This window comes from Elgaria multicarinata, chromosome 5, assembly GCF_023053635.1.
Source record: "Elgaria multicarinata webbii isolate HBS135686 ecotype San Diego chromosome 5, rElgMul1.1.pri, whole genome shotgun sequence".
NCBI lineage: Eukaryota > Metazoa > Chordata > Lepidosauria > Squamata > Anguidae > Elgaria > Elgaria multicarinata.
The window spans coordinates 137,552,151-137,570,477 of record NC_086175.1 but is presented as its reverse complement, the minus strand read 5'-3'; the positions used below and the strand labels follow the sequence as shown (position 1 = coordinate 137,570,477).

Genomic DNA, 18,327 nt, shown 5'->3' with positions numbered 1-18,327 from the left:
ATTCCACAGTCTGGGGGTGACAGAGCTAATTTATTACGGCAGGAACTTTCACAGATTAGAGTCCACATCATCGGAGTTCTGTGGGACCTTACCCAACATGCTGCATTTGGTGGTCCACTCACAGCACAATCCAGCCCTGTAGATGCCTAGACACTTTCTGGCAGTCTGGTGACGGTAGCAGTGGCTTACAGGAAATTGCTTCTAGGGTAATTTAACCCTACGTATAGAGGCCCTGGCTAAAATCCTATGTGCAGCCCTATTTGAATCCCTGTTTTGCTCTCCTTTCCTGAAAGCAGTGGGTTGTAGTGGGGTCCTGTCGCTTCCCGCTTGCCAGGGCCACGGGGCCACCGCAACACGGAACAGCCGATGAGGAGGTGCAGGGAACGCTGATCAAATCTGCAGATGACACAAAATTGGGTGGGATAGCTAATACCCTGGAAGACAGAAACAAACTTCAAAGAGATCTTGATAGGCTGGAGTGCTGGGCTGAAAACAACAGGATGAAATTTAATAGGGATAAATGCCAAGTTCTACATTTAGGAAATAGAAACCAAAGGCAGTTACAAGATGGGGGATACTTGGCTCACCAATACTACAAACAAGAAGGATCTTGTTGTTATTGTAGATCACAACCTGAATCTGAGCCAACAGTGCGATATGTCTGCAAGAAAGGCAAATGCTATTTTGGGCTGCATTAATAGAAGTATAGCTTCCAAATCACGTGAGGTCCTGGTTCCTCTCTATTCGGCCCTGGTTAGGCCTCATCTAGAGTATTGTGTCCAGTTCTGGGCTCCACAATTCAAGAAGGACGCAGACAAGCTGGAGCGTGTTCAGAGGAGGGCAACCAGGATGATCAGGGGGTCTGGAAACAAAGCCCTATGAAGAGAGACTGAAAGAACTGGGCATGTTTAGCCTGGAGAAGAGAAGATTGGGGGGATACATGATAGCACTCTTCAAATACTTCAAACGTTGTCACACAGAGGAGGGCCAGGATCTCTTCTCGATCCTCCCAGAGTGCAGGACACGGAATAATGGCCTCAAGTTAAAGGAAGCCGGATTCCAGCTGGACATCAGGAAAAACCTCCTGACTGTTAGAGCAGTACGACAACGGAATCAGTTACCTAGGGAGGTTGTGGGTTCTCCCACACTAGAGGCCTTCAAGAGGCAGCTGGACAACCATCTCCCAGGGATGTTTTAGAGTGGATCCTGCATTGAGCAGGGGGTTGGATTCATGGCCTTGTGGACCCCTTCCAACTCTGCTATTCTACGATTCTATGAACTTGAGTGTGAAACAGCACCATCTATAGGTCAACACGGGTAATAGCCGGCTCAGAGGGGATTCTGTCTGCATCCGTCTTCTCTCTGGACCTGGATGCACAAACTCCAGTCACCCTCGGGTCAGTGGTTCCCCACCACTCCCCGCAACTCAGGAGATCCAGCCCAGCATACGCAACATTTCAGAAAAGCATTTTTGTTACAACTGGAACCCAGGGCTTCCTTATCACCGGTCGGGGCCATCTTCTCTCCGCACCTCCACAAACCTCCTGGCGGCCCTCTCTTTTCCTGACCTTGTGCCAGGGGGCGGCTTGTCTTTCTTTGCACCCCACAGCTCTTTCTCTCTCTCCCCCATCACAGCCACTGTCTCCCTCAGTCTCCCCACCTGATTCTGCTTCCTCCCGCCCAGGTTTCTCCGTAGCTCCCTATTTTCTTCTCTGCAGCAGTGACTTAGAATCATAGAATCATAGAAGAGCAGAGTTGGAAGGGGCCTACAAGGCCATCGAGTCCAACCCCCTGCTCAATGCAGGAATCCACCCTAAAGCATCCCTGACAGATGGTTGTCCAGCTGCCTCTTGAAGGTCTCTAGTGTGGGAGAGCCCACGACCTCCCTAGGTAACTGATTCCATTGTCATACTGCTCTAACAGGAAGTTTTTCATCTGCAAATTTGATAAGCGTCCCCTACACCTCCTCATCCAAATCATTAATAAAAATGTTGAAAAGCACTGGGCCCAGGACTGAGCCCTGCGATACCCCACTCGTTGCCTCTCCCCAGTTTGAGAAGGTTCCATTGTTAAGTACTCTTTGAGTCCGATTCTGTAGCCAACTGTGAATCCACCTAATAGTTGTTCCATCTAGCCCACTTTTAGCTAGTTTGTTAATCAGAATGTCATGTGGTACTTTGTCAAAAGCTTTGCTGAAGTCAAGATATATGACGTCCACAGCGTTCCCACGGTCCACAAGGGAGGTTACCTTATAAAAAATGAGATCAAATTTGTCTGACAGGACTTGTTCTTGACAAATCCATGTTGGCTTCTAGTGATCACTGCATTGATTTCAAGGTGTTTACAGATTGACTTCTTTATAATCTGCTCCAGAATTTTCCCAGGGATGGATGTCAGACTGACTGGTCTGTAGTTCCCAGGGAGACAGCACTCCTGGCGAGTCCATGGGTCTTCACGACATACTTGGGTTTCAATCCCACTCAGCAGGGAGTCTCCCACAACGACTACTCTTCTCTTCTTCTTGGTTGACCTACCTTCTGCCTCTTGTTCATTGTTGCACGGTGTCTGCTGTACTTCTTCCTCTGCAAACTGTCCTTCAGACTCATCCTCCAGAAGCTGAAAGTGGTTGCTTAACTCTAATGGTTCCACCGGTGCAGAATGCCTTCTAGTTCTTCTGCTCCTAACTGTCACTCTTTTCCAGGGAGTTTCCTCTTCATTGGCTTTCCTCCCCTCAGCATACTTCACTTCTGCTTCAGCTGGCTGTTGCTCTTCAATTTCATATGCTTCTTGTTGCTGTTGCAGTTCCACCGTTCGGTCTAAGAACTCCTCGTCTTCTCTTATTCTTTGGAGGGTGGACACTCGCCACTCAAGTCCTCTCACTTTTTCTTCCAAAAGTGCCACCAGCTTGCACTTGTTGCAGGTATACGCCATGTTGAGCTCAGGCAGAAACACGAACATTGCACACCCTTTGCAGGTCACCACCTCTAGGGGCTCCTTTCCATCCATACTGTCGATTTCTGCTTTGTTTTTTCCTTTCTGATTATAGTGGAATTGCCTTTGCTTTGTCCTGTCCTCTCTGAAGGTACACAACTATATGAGTATGTCTTAAGGGAAAGTAAGATTTTTTGGTTGGTTTTTTTGTGTGTGGTTTTGTGGGGGGTTTTCTCTTTATGTTTTTCTTTGTTTCCCCCCCTCTTAGTTTTTTTCCCCTTAGAGGCCTCCCCCTTGGCCTCCCCCTGTCAAACTCCTGTTTGCTCTTCCTGTTCGCTCTCTCTCTCTGGGAACTGGCTTACTTTTCTAGCTTCTACTTGAGCTGGGCCAGCTGCTCTTCCCTGCTTCTGCTCAGCTCCAAGTCAGGAAACAGAATAAGGTCACTGGGAGGCCAATAACAATCAACAGCAATCAGGCCACTGATTGCTGAGTACAGAGTACAATCAGCAATCAGGCCACACACCCTTCAGGTCCTGCAGCAACTCTCCACACTGATCCTCTTCACTCAGCACTCAGGAGCACATGGCAAACACACGGCCTCTTTGAATTGGCAGCCTCCTGGATTTCCTTGAGGCTTCTCTTCTTCCCCTTTCCTTGGTCTCCTCTTCCCCTACACTCCCCCTGTCAAACTCCTGTTTGCTCTTCCTGTTCGCTCGCTCTCTGGGAACTGGCTTACTTTTATAGCTTCTACTTGAGCTAGGCCAGCTGCTCTTCCCTGCTTCTGCTCAGCTCCAAGTCAGGAAACAGAATAGTGGGATCAGGTAGTGGGATCAGTCTTATCCTGAATAATGTCAGGTTCCTCCCAGCTTTTCCTCATTATACTTAGGGGACCACATACATTTCTCCCCAGCATTAGTTTCAAAGGGTAGAATCCAGTGGAGTCCTGGGGAACTTCATTAAAATCGAAGAGAAAGTAGGGCAATTAATTGTCCCAATCAAAGAAATAGTCTGCCACGTAGGTCTCAATCATCAGCTTAATGTTGTCCTTAAACTTTTCAACTAGCCCATTTGTTTTGGGGTGGAAAGCAGTAGATGTTATATGTTTGACACCGCAACACCTTCACAAAGTTCTCATTTCATCAGAGAGAAAAGCTGAGCCTTGATCACTCAAAATTTTATGGAGGAAACCCCAGCAACAAAAGATTTTTAATAGGGCTTCTGCTACTGACAAGGCATCAACATTTTGAAGGGCTTCAGCATTCGCGAACCTTGGGGCAAAGTCTATAATGGTCAATTGAAACATTTTTCCTGTCTGTGTAGGTCTAGGGAAGGGTCCCACCAGGTCCAGTCCTATCTTTAAAAAAGGTTGGTTGGTTGGTAAGTGGTAGGAGATTTAGGGGAGCCTTGACCTTGTCTCCACTTTTCCCCACCCTCTGGTAACTTTCACAGGACTTCTAAAACTCTGTGACCTCCCTAGAAATGTTTGGCCAGCAATAATTAGCCATCAATCTTTTCCGAGTTTTACCTATCCCCATGTGGCCTGCCAAAAAGGAGGCTGCTGGAAAGGAGGATACCGTTTGTATCCATTTCTCAAGGTGAGCCAGCTGTGTGATGCTGCAGCATAAAAGGCAAATGCTGTTTTTGGAAGCATACCTGTTAAAATCTTCTAAAAGTGAGAGGGCCATAATACATTGGACTTGGTTGTGTTTTGGGATAGGCTGCTTGAATGCAGGAAACCCTTTGTATCCATTTCTCAAGGTGAGCCAGCTGTGTGATGCTGCAGCATAAAAGGCAAATGCTGTTTCGGAAGCAGTACTTTTAAATCTACTAGCAATCCCATTTGAAAATTCATAACCTGTATTTTAGCCAGGCTTTGAGAGCATCTTGGTGACCAGGTTAATCTATGAGGACCACATTAGTGGTGGGGTGCAGACAAGATATAACATGTATAGAGAAGGGCAATGTGGATTAAGTGTTGTTTTAAAATAAACTCCAAGGAGGAGAACAAGAAAGAATCATAGAATCATAGAATAGCAGAGTTGGAAGGGGCCTACAAGGCCATTGAGTCCAACCCCTGCTCAATGCAGGAATCCACCCTAAAGCATCCCTGACAGATGCTTGTCCAGCTGCCTCTTGAAGGCTTCTAGTGTGGGAGAGCTCACAACCTCCCTAGGTAACTGGTTCCACTGTCGTACAGCTCTAACAGTCAGGAAGTTTTTCCTGATGTCCAGCTGGAATCTGGCTTCCTTTAACTTGAGCCCGTTATTCCGTGTCCTGCACTCTGGGAGGATCGAGAAGAGATCTTGGCCCTCCCATTGGTGTCCCTTCTTCTGCATTTCCTGAGCTATGAAAGCAAAAGAATCCAAATTGCAGTGTTTTCTTTTCAATTGATCTTGAATTCGTTTCTCTCCCCAAATATGTAATAAGTCTATTATTTCCGTGTGTCGCCACGTCGGGCCTCTAACCTTGAAAAGATTAGACATGTCTATGATGTACAGCTATTTACAATTCAGTAGTCTTCCATGCAAATTATAAAAATGCTAGAGTAGTATTTTCTAATTCTTGATTGACTTGCTTAAATAGCAGATGTAATGGAATCTGAAATATAGAATAGAATATAGAATTTTAAAGTCATAATTTTAAAAAATAATTATGAAAGACTATGTACAGACAAAGTGATGCTATAGACAAGATGTATTATTATTATAAAATTTTAATCCTGAACATCCATTTGTACTAATAAATTTCTTTAACACCATTTATTTTTAGTTTCATAGTACATAGTAAATAATTTATTTTACTATAAATAAATTAAAATCATTAATATAATTATTTATAATGAGTTCTTCATGTATAACATAGCTTCATAACATCCTGTTCATCCCTGATTAATAAATTAATAAAAATAATTAACTGTAATAAATTCAACTTTTCTAGTTTAATTCTGAACGATTCAATAACTATATGCTGATTATCTGAAGACTGTGAGGTTGATGAAAACAAGGCAACTTGTTATTCTTACTCCGTTATTCTACCAAAATACCAAAATGTGAAATAATTATAAAAAGAAATTTAATAATTTATCAGGATTCCTATAATTATGTTATAATTAAAGCAGTTAAAAAATCATCACAGTAAAATTGTTTGGTGTACAGTAACTAGTTATCTTTAAAAATTATGTTGTACTGTAAGAAAAGCAAAGAGAAGCAAAGTGGACACATTCACTACTCGGGTAAAATTAAATTAAATTTAATTTTACCCAAGGCCTCATCTAGAGTATTGCGTCCAGTTCTGGGCTCCACAACTCAAGAAGGATGCAGACAAGCTGGAGCGTGTTCAGAGGAGGGCAACCAGGATGATCAGGGGTCTGGAAACAAAGCCCTATGAAGAGAGACTGAAAGAACTGGGCAGGTTTAGCCTGGAGAAGAGAAGATTGAGGGGAGACATGAGATAATAATAAGATAATAACAATAATAAGAGCACTCTTCAAATCCTTCAAAGGTTGCCCCACAGAGGAGGGCCAGGATCTCTTCTCGATTCTCCCAGAGTGCAGGACACGGAATAACGGGCTCAAGTTAAAGGAAGCCAGATTCCGGCTGGACATCAGGAAAAACTTCCTGACTGTTAGAGCGGTACGACAATGGAATCAGTTACCTAGGGAGGTTGTGAGCTCTCCCACACTAGAGGCCTTCAAGAGGCAGCTGGACAACCATCTGTCAGGGATGCTTTAGCGTGGATTCCTGCATTAAGTAGGGGGTTGGACTCGATGGCCTTGTAGGCCCCTTCCAACTCTGCTATTCTATGATTCTATGATAAATATGAAGAATAACAGTAAAGGACTTAATGAGCATTTTGATTTTTTGGGAATAAATTCCACGTGCCTCTGTTAGAAACAGAATTCCTGGCTGCGGAAAGGTGGATCCCTGGTCTGATCTCGCAAGACACGTTCTGAGAAACATATTGCACCCCTTCCCCATATACAGAGCGATTGCGTGGCTCCCTCGTGCATCTGCCTTGGCCCTGTGTGTGGTGGGGTGTGAGTGATGAAGAACTGGGCTAAGCAGCAGCAGCTCATGGGTTAAGCCCTCTAGGGTTGTCCAGGAAACAGCCCTGAACCTTGGGGTTCCTGTACACACGGCTGACATAGGCCGGTCCTGCGTGCGGTGAAGCACAAGAGTGGGCCACAGTAAACCTTCCAGTGAGGTGGAGCCTGTTAACATCCATGCTGACGTGAGCCCCCCCTGCACACGAGGCCTGACCCGCTCTTCTTTCCACACAGGAGAGGGACAGAACGAGCAGAGCTTGTTTGTGCATGTATCTGGCGGAGAGGCCTGAAGGCTCACGCTGGAGGGTACCACGGGCGACGGAGGAGGCTGCGCAATCTTGAGATTGGCTCCTGGGCGCTGCGGCATGTGGAACTTGCAAGGCTGTGGGTGAATGGCTGTCATGCTAGGAGGGATCAGAACGGCCCCACCGCCTAAGTGTTTGCCCCAGGCAAAGGTCCCTCCACGGATCCAGCTCTGTAGTCCCGACCCACAGAGCAAAATGCTACCAAGGAGCAATGCGGAGACGACACAGGCAGAGTCAAGAGCTCAAAGGGACAGAGGCAAGTGAGCCAAGCTGCAATCTGAAAGGGGGGGGGGTTAAAGAAAGCTTCTCTGCAGGGAAAGATCCTTCTTGGGCCCCACCACTCAATGAGGCAGAAAAACCCACCCACCGAGCCACCTAAAAGGAAGCTGGGGTGGAGGTGGGGAATCCACGTCATTCATGCCCCCAGCTGTGGCAGTGCTCAAGGCCACAGAATGAAAGGCAAACCAGAAGGCAGGACGGAGACAGGGGGCTGCACTTTTAGGGCTGTGGCTGAGACCAACCCAGCAGCCTGCAAGTTGGAGGACTGAGGTGCCAGAGACCCCCCAGGGAAGGCCACGCTGCTGCCACCTCCCCCGGGCAAGGCACGGCCTGTTCAAATGACCCACGTCTTGCACTGCCAGCCCCAGAAGGACAAAAGACCTATGGCCGGGAGCTGCTGGGGCCACAGGACGGGCGTCTGTGTCCGAGGGCCAGAGGCGGCCCACAGGGCAGTGGAGCCCGTGCTGCTCCCAGAGGGGCACTGAGGCGGAGACAAGGGAAGAGGCCCTCTGCACCCAGCCAGAGCGATCAGGGGACCGAAACCGTCTTCCTTCGTGGCTTTCTGGTCTCTGTTGGGGCGTTTTAAACGCAGGGCGCCCGTTGGCTCTTCAAGCAGATCCGCTCCCACGGCTAGGAAACCCGGCTTGAGTAAAAGAGCGCCACGGCACGCCACGGTAATATCCACCATGCTGACTTTAGTGTTTCAGGGGACCCCACAAGAGGCAAAGGTAAATCTGTTGCTAGGAGGCCCGGGAGTTCGTTAGCTTTTCAACTGCGGCCTCGATATCCCCTTCTGTATCAATTAGCGCCTACAAGTTCAGTTCCAGGTTCTGGAAGCCCATCGCCCTGAGGTGCTCCAGCTGGAGTTGGTAGAGGACCACTGGTGCTTGGTCTTCCATGTCCGCTTCTTCTTCTGCTTCTTCTTCTTCTGCTGCTGCTTCCGCTTCTGCGTCATCCGGTTTGGACCCTTCGAACTCCATGTCCAGACTTCCGTCGGCTGAGATGAGGTTCAGTTGGTGAACCATGTTCTGGATGCTTTCAGATTTCCTGAGGCCTAATGCCAGGACCTAAGGCAAGCAAGATGTAGCCCTGCCCGGCACTGTGACTAGTGCCGTTGATGTCACTGTTGCACAAATTGTCACCACTGCTGTTGGACTGAGGAGCCCAAGGGTTCGGCAGGGGCTCTCGGTTCTCCGTCTGGGCCAAGGGGCTGATCGCCCTGGAAGACGGCTTGCTCTCCGACGGGGCAAAAGGGTTGCCCTGGAACTGCGCCTGCACCGCGTTCAGCATGGGGGCTTCAATGTCGCATGAACAAGGCCCAGGACCAGAATGTGACCCGGCAGGGGCTGATCAGTGAGGTGATGCAACACCTTTTCGTGCGGAACCTCTTTAGCAACCCTGAGCAGGGCTGGCAGATGATCTTGTCCATCCCTCAGGTGCAGCAGCTGGCCGAGCAGAACCCAGAGATCAACCACATCTTCAACAACTCCGAGTTCCTTCGAGAATTGATCAATGTGGCCACCAGCCCGGCCGTGATGGACGAGATCATCCGGAGCCATGACCGAGCCCTGAGCAACCTTGAGAGCATCCCCGGAGGGTACAGCGCTTTGCAACAGCTCTACAATGACATTGAAGCCCCCATGCTGAACGCGGTGCAGGCTCAGTTCCAGGGCAACTCTTTTGCCCCGTTGGAGAGCAAGCCGTCTTCCGGGGCGATCAGCCCCTTGGCCCAGACGGAGAACTGAGAGCCCCTGACGAACCCTTGGGCTCCCCAGCCCAACAATTCGCTTACGTTTACATTCCAAGGCTCTTATATCTTTTAGTAAATCTCCCTTAGTTGGGTTTGTACATTTCTTTATTTTTACACTTTCAGCAATACAGATCCCGCCAATTGTAGCCTTCAAGGCGTCCCAAATTATCTTTGTTGCTATATCAGGCAAATAATTTAACTTAGAATATTCTTCAATTGCCTTCTTAATATCTAAACACCATATTGGGTGATGTAGACTTTGAGAGTTCCTTGCAGGAAAAAAGGCGGGGTATAAATGCAATAATAGTTTAATGACAAGCCTGTTTCGATTGCAGCATGAACAGAGACTACTCTGGGAAGAATATTCAATGAAATGAGATTGGGGAACCACAACGGGGGAACCAAAATATAATCCAGCCTGGAAAATGAACGAAACCTGGGAGAAAAATATGAGAAGTCTCTCAGCCCTGGGTTCAAATGTCTCCAAGAATCAATCAAATAAAAGTGTTTCAACAGAGGGCCCAGAGTCTCCCCTCCTCTGTATTTATCTAACTGAGAAGCAGGTTCCTACCCAGGTCTAGACTGCAAACCGCATTCAAATCTCCTGCTACAACTAGCTCCCTGATTGCAGATTGAAATAGCTTTTTAAACACTTTACCCATTAGTTGCATATATTGAAGCACATGTAATAAGTTGGCCATCAACCTTCAAAAGGAAGCTGAGTGGATTCATCGACTTAATTGTGTTCAACCTTTTGGACTTAACGCCAGCCTAGATCTCACAGCTTTCCTCCCTTAGAGGTGATTTATTAGCCAATTAAGCTACTTTAACTACACTTTATAAGAACCGGGAGCTTTTGAAACCTCTTCAAGTAGTTGAGAGCATTATCTGGCTGTTTGAATACGTGAAAATGATTTGGTGGTAAGCCTTGATAGTCTTTTGTACAGTTTTGTATAATCAATTTAGGTTTGAGATATTTTATAATTATAACTACAAGTTTTACTATGTTCTTCCATAGACAATGTTGGAGGGTTGCACTCTAAATGTACAGCCATGGCTCCTTTTGTGAACAAGTTGGTGAGGCCAATATACTCTGATTTTCTGTATTGAATGTAGTATATGACAACTCATGTGACTGGTTACCAATGCTGAGAGAGGTATTTTTGTATCGTTTACAGCATCCAACTGATGAAGATTATTCGAAACAGGACATGTACCAGACAACTGTTTATTAGACGCCTTATGAAATTATTTATTAGATGCATTATTATGAGATTATTGGATGTCTTGTCATGAATGTTTAATAGATGCCCTATTTATTGGAGGCTTCATTACGAATGTTTGATGGACACCTTGTGAATGTTATCTATGCGCCTGTTTTTGTGCATTTGTGATAAACTTTTTAACTATTTGGTTAAAAAAAATTGCTCTTAGGCAGTTTTGTAAAAACATAAAATGCTACAGTGAACTTCAGTGCTGGTAACATTGGACATATTTTCTGCTTCTGCTTTTCTTTACTAATTATTATTGTGGAGGTTTTGCACTGGTGGATTTGTTTTAAAGGGATTTAAGAATATGTACCAGCTATGAGAATTTGTTCGGTAGATTGATTACAAACTGTATATATGTTGTATATATCACTCATATCTCTAATATATTGTGTCTTTTTTACATTTCTTAGTACTTTTGTGGTTGGTTGTTATCACCCTTATTGTGCCATCAACCTTTCCCGCCAGATATAAATATCTTCCCTCTGGGTCCCTTTTCATCTTGTCCACCTGCAAATTCACGTGCTTTGCCATACTAACTGCTATTCCTCTAGCATGATTAGTCCCAATCGCAACGTACCGAGGACCGAAATATGGATGAGTTAAGAGTTTTCCCCCTGCCTCGAGATGTAGTGATGGCCATCACATTTGACGGCTTTAAAAGAGGATTAGACACATCCGTGGAGAAAGCTGTAAATAGCTACTAGTTGTGATGCCTCTGTGCCACCTCCAGGACCAGAGGCAGAAAGCCGATATGCACCAGTTGCTGGGGAACATGGGAGGGAGGGTGCTGTTGCATTCGTGTGCTGCCTGTGGGCTTCCCACAGGCAGCTGTTTGGCCATTGTGGGAACTCGCACGATTTGGAAGCTATACTTCTCTATTAATGCAGCCCAAAATAGCATTTGCCTTTCTTGCAGCCATATCACACTTGGCTCATATTCAGCTTGTGATCTACAACAATTCCAAGATCCTTCTTGTTTGTAGTATTGCTGAGCCAAGTGTCCCCCATCTTGTAACTGTGCATTTGGTTTCTCTTTCCTAAATGTAGAACTTGGCATTTATCCCTATTAAATTTCATTCTGTTGTTTTCAGCCCAGCACTCCAGCCTATCAAGATCGCTTTGAAGTTTGTTTCTGTCTTCCAGGGTATTAGCTATCCCACCCAATTTTGTGTCATCTGCAAATTTGATCAGCGTTCCCTGCACCTCCTCGTCCAAATCATTCATAAAAATGTCAGAGGCTTAGGGGATGTTGTTAAAAGGAGGAGAGTTTCTGATTTCCTTAGGGTTCCAAAGTAGAACAATGGAACTTAAATTGGATACAAGAAATACAATTAATGCACTTACTGTGGGATCCAATTACCAAATTACATGCTACTAGGCCATTAACTGCAACGGAACAAATCATTCTTTCAAAAGGATTCACAGGGAAGGGAATTGTTTCATATCTGTACAGTATTTTAGTTGAGGTATAAAAAGGCTCTTTACAGGGACCGAAAATGGTATGGGAGATTGACTTTGGCTTTAATATACCAGATAGCCAATGGAATCAGCTTCGGGTACAAAAGCCCTATAAATCAGTCTCAGCAGCCATTAAGGAAACATCTTTGAAGACGTTGCACCGGTGGTATAGAACCCCAGTGCAAATGGCTCACATCACCTCAGATGGGAAGTCTGACTGCTGGCGGGGGTGTTCCACCAGAGGTACATATTATCACCTCTGGTGGGAATGCCCACGGGTTCAATAGTTTTGGCATATGGTGCATCAGGAATTATTACAGATAAAAAGGAATATATTCAATTAACACCGGAATTATTTTTATTATCCTTGTATTATAATAAAAATGAACCTTTTGTAGCCAAACAATTAGTAACTTTCTTAATAGCAGCTGCGAGACAAACAATAGTACAACAGTGGAAAAAATTGATCATCTTGACAAAGAGGCATGGTATAAGAACATACGGTCTCCTGCAGTTAGTGAAAAAAATAACACATAAGTTACGAGTACTACAAGGCAAAGATGAGTCACTAGTATTTAGTGCTATATGGTGGGAATTCATTTCACACACAACTGATTCTGAGATGTTGACATATATGTCGAACACAGTTAGGGATATATGGACTGTATAAATGGTACGAAATTTCCAAAATAGCATAAATTTATAGTAAAGTTACAACAATATCAAGAATTTAAAAATGCAAGAAGGGCTTTGTGGCGTTACACCCCACAAGTCAATTCCCAAAGGTATGCCTGCAGTTTGTAAGTCTGTGGTTTGTAGAATGTTGGCCTGAGTGGGCGGAGTTAGAATGTCTTGGGAGCGGGGAGGAGTGATAAATAAGGGAAGGATGGAGGGGATTGAGAGAGCTTTTCAGAAAGGCTTTTCAGGGGGACTTTTGAGGTCCTCTTAGAGTCTGTAGTGCGCTCTGTGTTTATGGTACTTAAGTTCTGGGAAATTTGAGGGTCAGTGTAGTGAGTGGTGTCTTTAGAGTGTGGTGTGCACGTAGCTGATGTATATTAATCAATACTGATAATAAAGGAAGTTCAAGAGTGATTGTGTGAGAAAAAGGAAAGCGCGAATGTGAATGAGTGACCGGATTGTATGAAAGGTTTCAAAAAGGTTTTTAAATGTTGTTATTTGAAACAAAGCTTATGAACTTTTTAAAATAAATTTTGATTGTTTTGTTTTTAAACTACCACAAAAGTCCCACGTGTCTTTTTGGCATTTATCATCTTAAGTTTACACATTCAGCACCCACTCTGACAATCATTCACCTAAGCAGATATAATTCACAGCACATTATTATATATATTAAAATCCATTCTCCATTTTAAATTCCTTTCTCCACATAGTTTGGAGGAAGGTGGGCTTTATCCCTTGCCTCAGGCGTATCAAGCAGTGGTGTTTGGCTTGAGAAGGGAGTAGCCTCGGCCAGGTCTGTTCAGAGCCTGTGTTGCCCCATAATAAGTGGTGGCAGACGTGAGGTCTGGTGTTCAGGGCCTGTGTCGTGGCAGGCTTCACTCCATTGTTTTCTTAAATTATTATTATTATTATTATTATTATTATTCATTTAGGGGAGGGAGGGAGATATATTATATTGTACTGTATTATATTATAATGTTTGTGATATGTTGAGTATATGAAAATTTTTAATAAAAACATTATTAAAAACAACAAGTAATTTCAGGTAGATGGACAAGAAGTTGCCCACTCCTGGAAGAAACTTAGAAAAATAGACAAAGGAATTCCAGTCCAGGCAAAGTTGGTGACCCTTTGAACGCCTCTTGGAGGAATTATTCTGGTGACAGGCTCTGGGGAATCATCCCAGGTCTGTTGTTTGCCCAAACTGGACTACCCTTGCCATCTCAGAAATAATCTCCCATACAAGTTGCTGACATATCGCTCCGGAACACATCATTCAGTGAACACTGCGCTGTTTAGCTGAACAGAAGAAACACACTTTACTTTGCTTCTAGGCCTATTGCCAATATGAGATAGTGCACCAGGTTTTGTTTGTTTTGAGTTTCACCTCTTCCACCTCTCCAAACTTTTAGGAATTGTGGGCTGGGGAGTCTTCCTGGCCTAAGGCCTTGCATTGCTCCCAGGACTTCACCACCTGATGTGAGATGGGAGTGTTAGACAAGTTCTTCGCCCCAGGGACGGGATCTAATCAGCCCCTACGCACGACTCCACACTTCAGCGACAGAAGGTTCAAAAGCGCTTTATTGATAATTAATCAAGGTCTGGTCTCTTGAAGGCGAGCAGTCAGACAAAGAGTCAGGGAATTCGGTACAGCATTTGTAGCCTGCAAAGGGCAGTGCCTAGTAACAGCATGAACCAATCAGAACGTAACACTGGGGCATAACGGTCTTCCTAATCTTTGCTAAACAACTCCGTTGCTCAACTGTAAACTAACCTTCGTGTTGGAGCCAGAGGCTCTTGTTTTTGGTAGATAAGACAGACACAAGATGACACCCTTGAATACGTGGCGCCTCGCTTGCTACATAATGGCTACTTCATAGTTTCTTTTTTTAAATGGAGTCACTTATGCTAACATTTCCCCCCTTTAAAACATTTTAAGACTCAAGCTTGTTTTGCATTAGCTTCTTCTAGGTCATCTATGGCTAAGGTTTCATAATGTAAATACATTTGCTGATGGATTACAGATTTTGCAAGATTTTTCACAAGGGACAAAATACAGGGAAGACAAAAAGCAAGAATAAGCAAAATCATTACAATAAGATAATGCAATAAATCCCTCTTTTAACCGCCCCATATTGGGTGTTTTATTTCATTAGGTATTACTTGGTAGGCTACGAGTCTTTTTGAACGTGGATCTCGCACCCATAGGCCTCGGGTAGCACGAGTGTAATTCATTTTTAAAACTCAGTCAGCTGCCCATCCTGTGTTTACTTTTGTGGTCCAATAGGTCAGGGGCACAGGGACTGGAAGTAATTTATTACCTACATCTTTCTTCCCAGTTGTTCACAAATCCACCAGTTTTTGGCTTGTGTGGTTGTCACAAGCTTTTGCAGGGCAGGAAGATGAGGGTGATTATGAGGGTTTGCAAAGAACGTTTGGCAGTTGTGGAGTGAAGTAAAGTTACTTAAGAGTGGTAAAAGGCACAAATATAGGTAAAATTCTTTCTTAAAGACATTTGCCATGGCAATTAAAGAAGAACTTTGAACTACCAAAGTAAGAAACTTATGAGCAGGATAAGAATTATCAAAATTATAGCTACACTTATCTTCACACAAATGTAAGTTCATTGGTTTTGTTTATAAAATTTAACGTTAGTGCCTTTTAAATGTTGGGCTGAGTACTTAGGTTGCTCTGTGCTGGTTTCTTCGCCTGTGCTTCTGGCGGCTTCTGGTGCGCCAGAAGGCAGAGGGCTGTTGCTCTCAGCTTCGCTTGTGTCCTCTGAGCTTCCGGTAGTCAGGGGAGGCAGAGGCTGATGGAAGGGCTTTATTCTAGAACAATGTGTCCATTTATCTGTCCCTAATAACTTCACAGCAGAATGACTTACAAGTACAACGCAGCAAGGACCTTCCCACTTTTCTCTTAATTTTCTAGGATTCCACCTTTTTGAGCAGGACTTTATCACCAGGCTGGAACGGGTGGATGGGTCCTTCTAGTGTCTCTGGAAAGGTGCAGCGTAACGACGAAGCTGTAAAAGAACAAACTGCAGGGCAATTACATATTCTCGGAGTAAATCATTCCCTAATTCCCACTTAATTTCTTCTCGCTCCCCTACTAAAACCTGAGGGGGAAAGCCAAACATTAGTTCAAAAGGAGACGATTTGAGACCTTTTCTGGGGGTCTTTCTGACTTTTGATAACACAATTGGAAGTGCATCCACCCATTTCAATGAGGTTTCTAATTGAATTTTTGCTAGGGTTTCTTTCAGGGTCTTATTCATTCTCTCTACCTGTCCACTAGACTGGAGTCTCCATGGGGTATGGAGGTGCCAGTCTATTTGTAGGGCTTTTGCCATGTTCTGCACTACCTGAGAAGTAAAATGGCTGCTTTGATCTGATTCTATGGTTTCGGGCAGGGAAAAGCCTCTACTCAACCAGTCAGTTGGTCAACAAGAACAAGTAGGTATTTAAAAAGCCTTTACATGGGGGCATTTCAGCAAAGTCAATCTGGATTCGTTGAAAAGGATAACAAGCCCATGGCCTCCCTCCCATGACTGCAGGGGCTTTTCTTCTATCAGGTAAGGCTAGTGCTGGTGGTGACTGTAGGGCAAGCTTGAGTTCTTCAAATGCTTTATTCATTTCTCGAGTCCATCTCCATTCTTAAAAAGCAATCTATAAGTAGCTGTAGTCTTCTTCTGGCTTCTAACTTCAAAGGGTACTGGCGCAAGGACACAGGGGTGCTTCCAGGTTTCAACTGTAGTTGCAGAGGTTTGGCATTTAGGGCTTAGGCTGGCCCTGCATCGTCTCATACATCAGGGTCCACTTCTGAGATCAGCATGTCTTCATTGCTTTCTCACATTGGAGATTCATCTTGCAGCAGGGCAATTTCAGAACACACAAAAGAATGTTGCAATTCAGTATTTCTAATTTTCGTCAGCAGAGGGCGCGAGACGTCAAGGTTTTGAACTTGTTGCCTTAAAGAGGGGATACCCTTGTCCCTGACACCCTCAATCCTCTTCTGCATAAAAGACCCGCTGCTGAGTTGGGGCACTGGCCTTTGGGTGGGCGCTCTCTTGTTCCTGCTCTTGCTTTCTATTGAGTGCTTCGCACTCCCCCTTTCCAATATCCTTTCTTATTACAAAACGCACACTTTCAAAACTCTTTCAAGGCGGGGCCCATCTCGCCCCCCTTTTCCACTCTTCTGGTCAAAAACCATGTCAATGAACTTAGTCTGTCTCTTCACTTCTTCTCTTTTTCAACTTCATCACGTCTCTCAAACACTTCCTGGACTATTAATACCAACTCTTCTAAACTTTTCCCAGCCTCCCCTGGTTGCTTTTGAATTTTTCTTGCTTTATTTTCACTATTTTATTCATGCTGAGGGGTTTTGCATTTTCCAATTATACAAATCTGAGGTTGTGAAAGGCACATACACAAAAGTCACTCCATCTCCCTGGATTACTTCCTGTAAAGGCATTTGAATTTTTTTCTCATTCTTTCCCCACTGAGACGGAAGGGTTATTCCCTTATCTCGAGCCGTGGCATGCATTAAAGCAGGAGAAGCAGCAAGAACCAGGGATGAAGGAGGGGGAGACGCCAAGGGGGGGGGGTCTAGCTGCGGGTGGGGAAACAAAAAAATCAACTTCTTCACTTGGGCCAGGTGGAAACACAAACTGAAAATTCTTTTTCTTTCACTTTTGCACAAACATAATTTTACTTTTTTTTTGTATCTTACATTTTAACACCCAAGGAGCTGGCGATCCTATGAGCGGTACATTGCTTAACTACGTGTCTACGTATGCAAATTGATTCCAGTGGCCATCCCTTGTAACTACAGCATGTTCAGCTGAAATTAACTTTGGATCGAACGATCCACCAGGTGGCCATCCAACACCAAAAGACATCCATTCATGCTCACAAAACTTTATTAACTCACTTTTACACAGTTTCACACTATAATTTCCATTACCAAGGAAAGCTTTCCAATTACGAAGACAGCAACCCAATGGGCTCGGGGACTCCTCCAATGCGGACTGTGAGCTTCCCATTCCTGGGGCCTATAGAGTTACCACCCACTCCCTCCTTTCCCCGTCACTTGGGGTCCCTGGGTCTGGGGGCTTTACTCACCAAATAGCCGCAAGTCCAGTTTGCCCTTTCTGTCACGTCTGACTGCAATTTGTTGCTGCCTGGTTCCCTTCTGTCTGTCCGGTGGAGTTGATTTTCCAACCCTGGCTCAAATGGTCCTGTCAATTCAGTCTCCGTGGTCTGCACAGCGCACGATCCTACCATACAAGAGGCGGAAGAAATCTCCCGGCGCGCTTCCTCTCAGTCAAGGCTCCCCGTTCCACCGGCAAGCACGGGCCGACGCTAGGGTTTCATCCGAGTACGGCACCAATTTGTTAGACAAGTTCTTTGCCCCAGGGACGGGATCTAATCAGCCCCTACGCACGACTCCACACTTCAGCGACAGAGGGTTCAAAAGCACTTTATTGATTGTTAAACAAGGTCTGGTCTCTTGAAGGCGAGCAGTCAGACAAAGAGTCAGGGAATTCGGTACAGCATTTGTAGCCAGCAAAGGGCAGTGCCTAGTAACAGCATGAACCAATCAGAAC

At 45.0% G+C, this 18,327-nt stretch overlaps 1 protein-coding gene across 1 annotated transcript in view; it reads right to left on the bottom strand.

Moving 5' to 3' along the window:
* Positions 1-8,248, bottom strand: part of LOC134399719 (sodium-dependent proline transporter-like) — a 33,966-nt gene extending 25,718 nt beyond the window's left edge. The window contains exon 1 of the mRNA XM_063127804.1: positions 7,908-8,248. Within this exon, the coding sequence (XP_062983874.1) occupies positions 7,908-8,248 (341 nt within the window). The remainder of the gene's footprint in view (positions 1-7,907) is intronic.
* Positions 8,249-18,327: the final 10,079 nt, after the last annotated feature.